The sequence below is a fragment of the Rhinolophus sinicus genome, linkage group LG06, assembly GCF_036562045.2.
Source record: "Rhinolophus sinicus isolate RSC01 linkage group LG06, ASM3656204v1, whole genome shotgun sequence".
NCBI lineage: Eukaryota > Metazoa > Chordata > Mammalia > Chiroptera > Rhinolophidae > Rhinolophus > Rhinolophus sinicus.
The window spans coordinates 91033217-91043986 of record NC_133756.1 but is presented as its reverse complement, the minus strand read 5'-3'; the positions used below and the strand labels follow the sequence as shown (position 1 = coordinate 91043986).

Sequence of the window (10770 nt, the reverse complement as noted above, 5' to 3'; positions counted from 1 at the left end):
CCCAAAAATAAGACCTAGCCGGACCATCAGCTCTAATGCGTCTTTTGGGGCAAAAATTGATGTAAGATCTAGTCTTATACAATATTGTATTAAGACCCAGTCTTATAGTGAAATAAGACTGGGTCTTATATTAATTTTTGCTCCAAGATGCAAGACGCATTAGAGCTAGGTCTTATTTTCTGTGAAACACGGTATCTAAAAAAATTGTTTAAGAAATAAGAAACATTAAGTTGAGTAGTATCAACGAAGAATTATAAGTCTATAGTGAATATTCGAATATAGTGAATATTCAAACACCAGGAAACACTAGGGAACATTTTGGGGATAGTTTTTCAACCTAATATTAAGATCTACTAACAAGTATCAGGTTTCAAAAGTGTCAAGGGAAGACATATTTTACTTCTAAAACTCATTTCTTGCAATACCACTTGTAAGTTTTGTATACAGTACACAATACTTTTACTTGCGAGAATGACTCACCCACACCCATCACCATCTACCCAACAGGTGTTTGCCAGGATGTGGAGAAACTGAAATCCTTGTGCACTGTTGGTGGGAATGGGAAATGGTGCCATGCTATGAAAACCAGCATGGTAGTTCCTCAAAAAACTAAAATAGAGCTACCATATGATTCAGCAATTCCACTTCTGGGTATATGCCCAAGAGAATTAAAAGCAGGGTCCCAAAGAGATATTTGTACACCCATGTTCATAGCAGCATTATTCATAATAGTCAAAAAGGAGAAGCAACCCAAGTGTCCATCAACAGATGAAAGGATAAACAAAATGTGGTATATACATGCAATGGAATATTATTCAGTCTTAAAAATAAAGGAAATTCTGACATTGATAAACAACATTGATAAACCTTAAGGACATTGTGCTAGTGAAATAAGTCACTCACAAAGACAAATACTGTATGATTCCTCTTATAGGCGGTAGCTAGAGTAGTCAAATTCAGACAGAAAACAGAATGGTGGTTGCTACGGGCTGGGTGGAAGGGAAAATGGGAGCTGTGAAATGGGAATAGAATTCCAGGTTTGCAAAGTGAAGAATGCTGGAGATTGGTTCACAACAGTATGAATGTACTTAACATTACTGAACTGTACACTTAAAAATGCTTAAGACGGTAAATTTTACGTGTTTTACCACAATTAAATAGTGATTTACACATTCATAGTAGACCAACTATGAACACAAACTTGTGGCATGACAAGAGCTACAAGCAAATTCATGGCCATCTCTCACCTACATATTTGTGCTGGTTTAGTTATACTGACCTTAACCTTCAACATTACATGTCAATATTTCATGTTCTCACCATGTCAGTGACAACAAATGTCTTCAGACATTGCCAAATGTACTCTGTGGAGGTGAAGGGTGGGGAAGCAAAATCATCCCTCTTTGAGAACCACTGCTTTAGAATCATACACTGTACATTAGTGTAGAAGTATACATTTGCATGTATTGCTATACATTAAAAAATTATGCATGCTGGACATTATGGGCAAAGTAAGGGACTTGTTAGGGAATAATTTTCATTATATAAGATTTTCATTTTACCAAATTCTGAATCTAATCTTTGTGAAAATTTTGACTGTACTATGTTAATGCAAAATTCACTTTTTTCCCCCTAAATCTACACAGAAGAGCCAATAACTCTGAAAAAGGCTGAATTTTTTTTTAGTTAAAAAACAAACAGGTGGTATGCAAACTTCACAATTAGGGTATCAAGATCTTTATTATATTCCAGTATATATCTTTTAGACTTTAGAAATGTCAAATAGATCACTCTCTAGACCCAAAGAACAGTCATTTGCCCTTTGTCATGGGGTAATTAAGAAAACCAAGCTGTTTAGACTGAGTTGCAGCATGCCAAGCTGGTTCTGTGTTACAGGCTCCCCAGCTCACACTGCATTATGAGTTTCCTCTCTGCCCAGATATGAGCTCTGTAAGGGCCGACGGTGCCTGCCTTGCTCACAGTTGTTTCCCTAGGAACTAGCGCCATGCCTGGCACACAGAACACGCAAATATTTGAAAAAGATGAAAGAATCTTAGCATACATTTGCTTTTAGAATTATTTATTCAAAAAAAGGTTAACAGTGTAACAGGATTCTGGTAACAGCAGAACAAAGAAATACATTCAATAGTACCAAAATAAAGCTATATAAAATACATAATTTCATTAAAGTGCTATTAAAATACTTGAAATGACACATATCTGTATTTCAAGCCAATATACTATCTTTCTATTTTTTTAAAAGACTAACCTACTTTAATCTTTAATAAATCCAAAGTGTTCCCTTTTTGCTTTTATTTGTTTTAGACACTATTAAATTTTTAGCATTTCTAAGTGCATATACTTTAAGTATATACTATAATGACCATGGATTTATGTACCCACTGATTAGGGAGATTCTTTGGAGTGCTATGACTAGCACAGAGAATGGTGGGAGGGCTATTAGCTCTCTTAATCTGTAACAGCTGTTCAATCAGTCTAGTTTATTAGCTTTTCTAGTAGCTTCTCTACTTGGTTTCTATTGACCTTATGAGCAACTGAGTGGTGAAGCCCAAATTTCTTTCACTTGAAAGTTTTTCAAATTAGGGATTGTCCATAAACTTGTACCTTTCATGTACTATGTTCTGGCCTTGGAGAAGTTACCTTATTTCTCCAAAATTCACTTTCTCCAGGTGTAAATTGGGATAATACCACTCATCTTGCAAGACATGCTGCATATAATGTATGTCAGGTGCTCAGCATACAATCATATTCTATGATTAATATTTTAGAAACCTAATCACTACTCATTTGTTTCTGGTAAATTTCTATCCTATTCATTTCCAGACAGTGTTTCAGCTTGTCAAAATCTTTCAGAATCCTAATTCTATCACCCGTGAATTAGCCATTCTCCCAGATTTGTTATTTGCAAATTTGGTCGACTTTTCAAAGCCATTAATAAGAACATTGGAATAGGACAGGAGCCTGATGGCACACCATTCAAGGTTGAAGAGTGGTTTCATGGTGTTATTCAAATAGGGATACCTTAATTAGCAAGAATTAATTACAAATTCATTTACCTATACTATCATCTAATTGATAATTTCTTATTCATGCATGAAGATTTCATGGCTTTCTTGAATAAAGACATTCTAAGTTTATTACATTCCCTTGATCCACTACAGTAATAAAACTATCAAGATATACCAAATATTCATTAAGGCAGCGTATAAGAAAGAGATACCAAGATAAGTTTGTAATTTGAAATGCAAAATAATTTTAAGAACAGTTCTCCAGAAACCAAACCAAGAAATTTATAGTCCACAAAGTTCTGGAGACTGTTTTTGGAGGGAAGGGAAGGTGGGGGATGAGATATGAGTGCGTTCTTGTCAATGACAAAAGACAGAAATGCTAGCCCTTCCTAAGAAAAAACTGTTCACCTAAATTGGTTACCCAAGGCACAAATAAGAGCAAAGTTCAGTCATGCATATCTTAATCTCTTATAGCTAAGGTAAACATTTTCCTAAGAAAGGAGGAGGGATTATATTCAGTAATACACAACTCAGCAGTTTTACTTTTGTATCTGCTGACAGTATATGGGGACAGAAAAGTGTTCCATTTCTAGCTACATGTCAAACTTGATACCTATACCTTTCTTCTCCAACAAAACACAGAAATGCTGGATAAGATGTAAGAAACATTCTTTTAAATGTACAGCAGAACTGACAAGAAAGGGGAAATCCTTAGGGCCAAAAATGAAGGGAACTGAAAACCAGAAAGAAAAATGTGTGAGCTGACATTCTAGCTGTCCCAGCACAACTTGCGAATCTCATTAACCTATGGGTTTCAGCTTTAACAACTAGAAGGGAACTGATGAAACCTTGGACTTCCAAAGGCAGCAGGTAGGAATTAAATCCACCTCCTCTCACACCCACCATAAAGGTGTGACACATGGAAGCTGACACCATCAGTGAACGTGGAGTCAATAAAACTGGCAAGCGGAGATGATGAGGAAAAGTGTCTGTCCTGGTCCGGGAGTCTTCTTTTGGTAATTCAGACTACCCTTGAGGTCTAGAAACCCCAAAGCCAAGAAATTAAATAACAGTGGTCCTTTGTCAGTGATAGCTCTGGGAATATGACATAAGGAGACACAGAACTTATCTGGAAGGGATTATTGTTAACCCAGTCAAGATTTCCACAGAGAAAGCCCTTCTGAAAATAAGCTCACCTTTCAAAATTACAAAACACACAGATAAACAGTCTACCTAAGAATCAACAAACAAGAACTTGATAGAGCTATTAGAGAGAGGCTATAAAATAGGGATGTTTAAAGTGATTAGTGACTTTATATAAAAGGAATTGAAAAATAAAAAAAAAACACTAGACATTATGAAACAACAGGCAGATCCGAAGAATGATACATAGCTAGAAATTAAAAAATTTTAAAAGAAAAACCCAATGACTAGTTTAAAAAGATTCTACGTAGCCGACAACAGAATTCATGCACTAGGAGACAGCTATGAAGGCATCACAGAAAGATTAATGGAAAACACAGAAGGGCTTCAAAGATAAAGAGAACAGAACTATAGGACCAATATATCTCTTTTAAAAATAGTAATCATACTAACTGTGTCTTCGAAGTTTGTTCTCTATAACATAACTTTATTATTCACTAACACTGGGGTGATCTTGTTACTGAAAATCCAAACCTATTTCTTAAATACTAATTTGTTTTCAACACTGCTTCTTATTTTTAAGGGAGCTTTACCATGCCATAGAGATAGTTACAATTTTAAAGTATTTTCTTCCTTTTACATATTAATTGTCAAATAATTTATCATTTATATAATACCTGGGAAATAAATTTTAATTAAAACACATCTCAAAACTAGCAGTGTATTTATTTGTTCTAATTCCTAAAGGAAAAACTGTCAGTGATGTTCCTGTATTCCTGCTGCTTCCATTTTTAGCTAAAGCGTAAGTCAGTGATTCTACTGAAAATGATACAAGTATGTACTTTAAGAAAAAAAATAAATGCTTAGCCTAGAAATAGAGCATGAATGATAATTATTTCTAAAGTGTGAGAGAATAGATGTTCCTTGAGACTATCAAAGCATCTTTAAGTGACTAAAGCAAGTATTAAAACATTTTTTTTTTAAAACACCAAAAAGTAGTTCACTAAGTTAAATATTAACACCTATTCAGAGTATGTGGGTGAAGGTCAAAAAATATTTTCTGATGGTTGAATTCAAGGGTAATTCATATGTTGAGTATCACACCCAAGCTTTCCATCCTGGGAAAAGTCGGCTGAGATTTTTGGGGTCCATGGCCTGTTGTATGAGCAAATTCACCTGCCCACCCACACTGAGCACGGTTCCTTCCTCTACTCCTTTCAGTTTCTCTTGTAGTCTCATCAACACACGTTCAGCAACTTTGTTGAAACTCTGGTCAATATCACTAATGACAAAACACAAAGGCATTAATTAATGAGGTGGACTAGTTTAAAGGGCCTTGGAAATAGGAAAATCTGAACAACTGACAATAGGTCCTTCCTAAAATACTGCTCACCTGAGATTTCGTTTGCATTCCTGGTCATCTGCTTTTAGCGTCGAGTGGAGCTCAGTTTCATCTTCTAGCCTCTGCTGTAAATACAAAGCTTTCAAAGGATTCATGGTCCAGTCAAAGAGAGGGTCATACAGGAGGACCTAGACAGAGAGAACATAGGAATTAGAAGAACAATGTGCATTTTGATGATGTATTTAGAAACAGTAGACCAGAATTAGAAAAATAACAGAGGCCAGTCACATGGTAGTTGACTGGGGGGAGGGACAAACTTACTGCACACACTTCCTGTTTCCACATGGAGGAAACTACTAGTATAACACTCTGGACTTCTTATCCCACTCTGAATTCATTCTTCCTCCATGGTTGGGGGCGATGACAACCTCTGACTCATGTTTCCTGACTGGCTGAAACTAATCTATTAAAAGGAGACAAGCACTAGTCACTTCCTTTCCTTTTCTCTCTCTTGACCAGTCCAGTCCTGGAAAGGGATTTACTCTGCAGGCCCTAGTTCTCCCTCAGGTGAGCTGTGTGGGAGTTGGACAGCAGCGGCCTATGTGGAACTCACTCCTGAGCCATGTTCTCCAACAGTTTTATCATTAATACACCTGACATTTGGATCTCTATCCTATTTCTAGGGCTCTTTTTCTCTCAATTAGTTCCAACTTTGAATGGAAAGAAAAAGGCTGTAATTTGTTGAAAGCCCGTCAAAACCCAAGGTCTGGTGCTGTGGTTGGCACCTTGAGATATATATGGAGTAGAATTTGAATACCAAAATAACTGATATGGACAGAGCAAGTGGCTTTAGGTCTTAAATTTTAGTAAGCGAGACCTCATGATGTTATTCAAAGCTCTCTGGATTCATTTTTGTATCCAAATGTTCTAAATTGCCAAGGGATGTTTGTCCTTGGCAATTCTGAACAACTAACTATCTCTGGTATTATAAGCACAGAATTTTTAAACTAGGCCTTAGCAAATGCTTACCAGACAGGTCTTAATAATAAGTGAAGGCTCAATTCCAGGGACGAGTGATACTGCAGGGTATTCCAGCATTATAAAGTTAGAACTCGTTTTTGCTGCTGCCTTCACGGTTTCTTAGTAGGTCTGCAGGCTGGGACTACAAAATGCCTTTAGCATTGTGTTTAATTCCAGGAGATGTACTAGATCAGCAGTACCCTAATCTGGTCATCTGTTTCAGCTATTTTGAGTGTCCTCCAGGGCCATTAAAAACTGTGGAGGGACTGACTAAATGTATATGGTTCGTCCAGGATTCCTATATGACTTCAAGTTGAGCTTTAGATTTCAGAGATCTGAACCAGTTTCACCCACAAAAGTGAAGCGTATTTATTAGGTTGGTGCAAAAGTAATTGCGGTTTAAAAGGTTAAAAATAACTGTAGAAACCGTATTACTTTTGCACCAACCTAATATTAATCAACTAATGAAAACATTAGAAGCCTCAATTATAAAGAGACTATATACAGTCTTCTTGGGTTGAAGTAGAGAAAGAACACACATTATTTTAAACCCAAGGGCTTCTGTTAGGAATTATATTTGTAAATTCTAGAATCAAGGAAGAACTAGTAATTCAAAAAATATACTACAATCTTACTATTAGAACAGAAGTGGTTGGATGAAAACAATAAAGGAATATAGACTGGTTAAGCCAGAGCAGGGTTTCTCAATCTTGTCACTATTGACATTTTTGGGCTGGATACTTCTTTACTGTAGGCCTGTCCTTGCACACAGGACGTTTAGTGGCCTCCCTGGCCTAAAGCCACTAAATGTCAATAGTATCTGAATCTCCCCATCCCCCCAAATTTATGACAACAAAAAATGTCTTCAGACATTGCCAACTATCCTTTAGGGGACAAAATCGCCCTTGGCTAAGAACCACTGAGTTAGAGAGATATTTCCTTAGAACTTTGTCAGTCTTGGAGGATAGAATGGTCTGTTAAGAAGAAGAAAAAGTGATGTGAAGACCAGGAGAGAAGTATACTGAGAAGGAAAGTGAAATGCACCCAAGACAAAGTGCTCTTACAGAGGGATTTACAAAGTGAGGAGATGCTTTAACTGTTATTAGATCAGAGACAGTGAGTGTGACTCAATGAAACCTAACAGAGGAAAAGTAATGAGTACAAGATGGATGCTTGGAACGGCGTCCACAGCATTGAGACCTACGCTGCTATTGAGAAGTGCCCTCCCAAAGCTGAAGAACCAAGTTTTCAGTAAGCTCAAGTGACAAACTCCTCTTGAAGACTGGGACAACCACATCAAATGATTTCAGGAAATTTGGACAGATTTTCAGAGACAAGACTGGAGAGGTCAGTGTAAACTACACAAAGCATTAAAGGGTGAGCTTTTAAGTGACACAGTTATTGTGGGTGGAGATGCAAATCACTTCTCAGGCTCAAAACCCTCCAACAGTTTCCATCTCACTCAGTAAAATCTAAAGTTCTTATAATGGTGTGGGAACCTCTAGGTGATCTGGCTACTGTTACTTTTCTAATTCGATATCCTTCCACTATTTAAAGAATGAAGCTCATGAGCAATTTGGCATTCAACCCATAAAACTTCTGAGGCCTTGAAGGAACTACCCTCTTCCAACAAGTATTCACTCAGGATATAGCTACTGAAGGAACCCCCACCTATCTACCATAACAGCCATAAAAATATCCTTCTGACTGACTGATACTAAGCAGAGTAAAATACTGGGGAATATTTTAAACTTCTTTGGATCTTAAATTCATTTGAAAAGCTTGGACTTTTTTGTCTTAAATGCAAAAAGGCAAGATAATCTGATTTTAGATTTTAATTTCTAAATTAGTGAGGTGTCTGGATTATCATTTAGTCTTACTGCTGAACCAATCCCAAACTGTAAGAAATGACATATATGAACATAATTTGAAATAGAAAGGGGAATACATTTTTATTCAGCCTTGGGAACAGCACAGCCTTGTATTTAAATTTATCAACATACTACTGGGATCCATCTCAGCACTCCCTTTGCAGCAAAAATCTCTACTGCCACCAGCAGTCCAAAGATCTATAAAAAGGCCCCTGGTTCACAATGGTGACAGAGGACCACTCTAACAGACTGTTAATTTCACCCTCTAAGGGACACCCCCACCCTTGTTGATCACAGGCTTAATGGTTAATGCCAGTGAATTAAGCCAGTGATTCCCCACCCTGGCTGCACAGGAGAGCTTTCGAAAAACATAAATGTTCCTGCTGCATCCCTAGAAAATTGGTTTGAATTTGGTCAGCATCAATATTTTTTAAAAGCAGTTACAGGTGATACCACTAAAGCGCAGTCAGGTCCAGCACCGCCAGGTTAAAGGAACAAAAAGCTGAAGCATGTAAGGGGGGCATGGCTATACTCTGTTTCCCAGGTTTCCCTGTGCAGGAAACACTCCCGGTCTCTTGCCACACACACCCTTTCCCAGGGTGGTGAGTGACTGCCCTAGGTACACAATTCTCGCCGGGTAGAGCTAAGGTCATAAGTACTGGAAATATGGTTGACTTCCCTCCCTTTCTGCCCTGTTCAACATGAGGCAGTGGGCCGGATGAAGAGTGTATGCTCTGCAGGCCCGAACCCCGATCCAGTGGACTGTCCTAGGATTGAGAGAGCTGAGAGGCACTGAGGAAGCACTAGTTTGGCCCTCACTCCTCAGCCATGTTCCTCCACTAACGTCGACTTCGATCTCCATCTGTCTGACTAAATGGTTCTGAACTTGAGCAGGTAACTTGGTGATTTCTCTTAAAACCCCAATGGAATCCATTCTGAAAACAATACCACCCATACAAGATATCTAAGATGTAAAAGTGCTGATTTATGTATTAAAGACTAGAGATTACTTATTATGCTGTAACATTGTAAGAAAATTGAGGGGCCTGGAGGCATTTCTAAATCGCAATTTACTGATGGGTGCAACCCTCTCCCCTCCTGTTGCCCAGTATTATTTCATCACATTAAAATGAAGCACTGATCCTCAAATCAGTGACTTCCTAACAAGACACAGTCTATCAGGTAGAGAAATAAAGTTTTCCTTATAATATACTTTACCTCTACAATGGTTAACAGGGTTTCCTGAGAGTTTCTCATAACCTCCATGGTTTTCTCACAGCATCTACAAACACATCATAAATAAGGATTTTGTTACACACCAATGTTTTCAACATCCATCTATCCATCCATCCATCCATCCATCCATCCATCCATCCATCCATCCATCCATTTGATATCTCTCTTCATGTGTAGTATGCTGAGTCTATTCTTGTTAATAATTCCCAAATTATGTAATATGTCAAAGAGCAAAGAACTTGGCAGAGTGGGCTTTCAGTAGATATTTCTGAAATGAATGCAAATATATATGTAAATGGAACAGAACAGGGAACCCAGAAATAAACCACACTTACATGGTCACTTCATCTATTACAAAGGAGGCAAGAATATACAATGGGGAAAAGACAGCCTCTTCAATAAATGGAACTGGGAAAACTGGACAGATACTTTCCAAAAATAAAACAGGACCACTTTCTTACACCATATAAAAACATAAACTCAAAATGGAGTAAAGATTTAAATAAAGACTGGAAACCATAAAACCCCCAGAAGAAAACCTAGGCAGTAAACTCTTTGACATCAGTCTTAGCAACAGTTTGTTTTTTGGATGTGTCGCCCCAGGCAACAGCAACAAAAGCTGTTATAGACCCAGAGAGTATTATACTAGTGAAATAAGTCAGAGAAAGACAAATACCATATGATTTTACTTATATGTAGAGTCTAAAAAATCAAAACGAACAAACAAAACAGAAACAGACTCACAATACTGTGTTTCCTCAAAAATAAGACCTAGCCAGACAATGAGCTCTAATGCGTCTTTTGGAGCAAAAATTAATATAAGACCTAGTCTTATATTATGTTAGATAAGACCCAGTCTTATATTATAGAAAAAACAGGTCTTATTTTTCGGGAAACACGGTAGATGCAGGGAACAGACTTATGGTTGCCAGAGGGGAGGGGTGAAGACATGGGTGAAAAAGGGGGAGGGGATTAAGAGGTACAAGCTTCCATTTATAAAATAAATAAGTCAGAGGGATGTGACTTATTTAAAATGCAGAGGAGATCATATATATACATACACATACATGTACATATATATGTGTGTGTATATATATATATATATATATATATATATACACATTGTGTG

The 10770-nt window shown here is 37.3% G+C and overlaps 1 protein-coding gene across 4 annotated transcripts in view; it reads right to left on the bottom strand.

The window, feature by feature from the left end:
• Window positions 1–2063: 2063 nt before the first annotated feature.
• The window catches only part of ATM (ATM serine/threonine kinase), a 119235-nt gene continuing 110528 nt past the window's right edge, over window positions 2064–10770 (bottom strand). For all 4 annotated transcript variants that reach the window (XM_074335523.1, XM_074335525.1, XM_074335524.1 and 1 more), the window contains 3 exons: window positions 9624–9687; window positions 5566–5702; window positions 2064–5454 (listed from right to left, as the gene is read on the bottom strand). In XM_074335523.1, coding sequence (XP_074191624.1) covers window positions 5271–5454; window positions 5566–5702; window positions 9624–9687 — 385 coding nt within the window. In that variant the 3' untranslated portion in view covers window positions 2064–5270. The remainder of the gene's footprint in view (window positions 5455–5565; window positions 5703–9623; window positions 9688–10770) is intronic.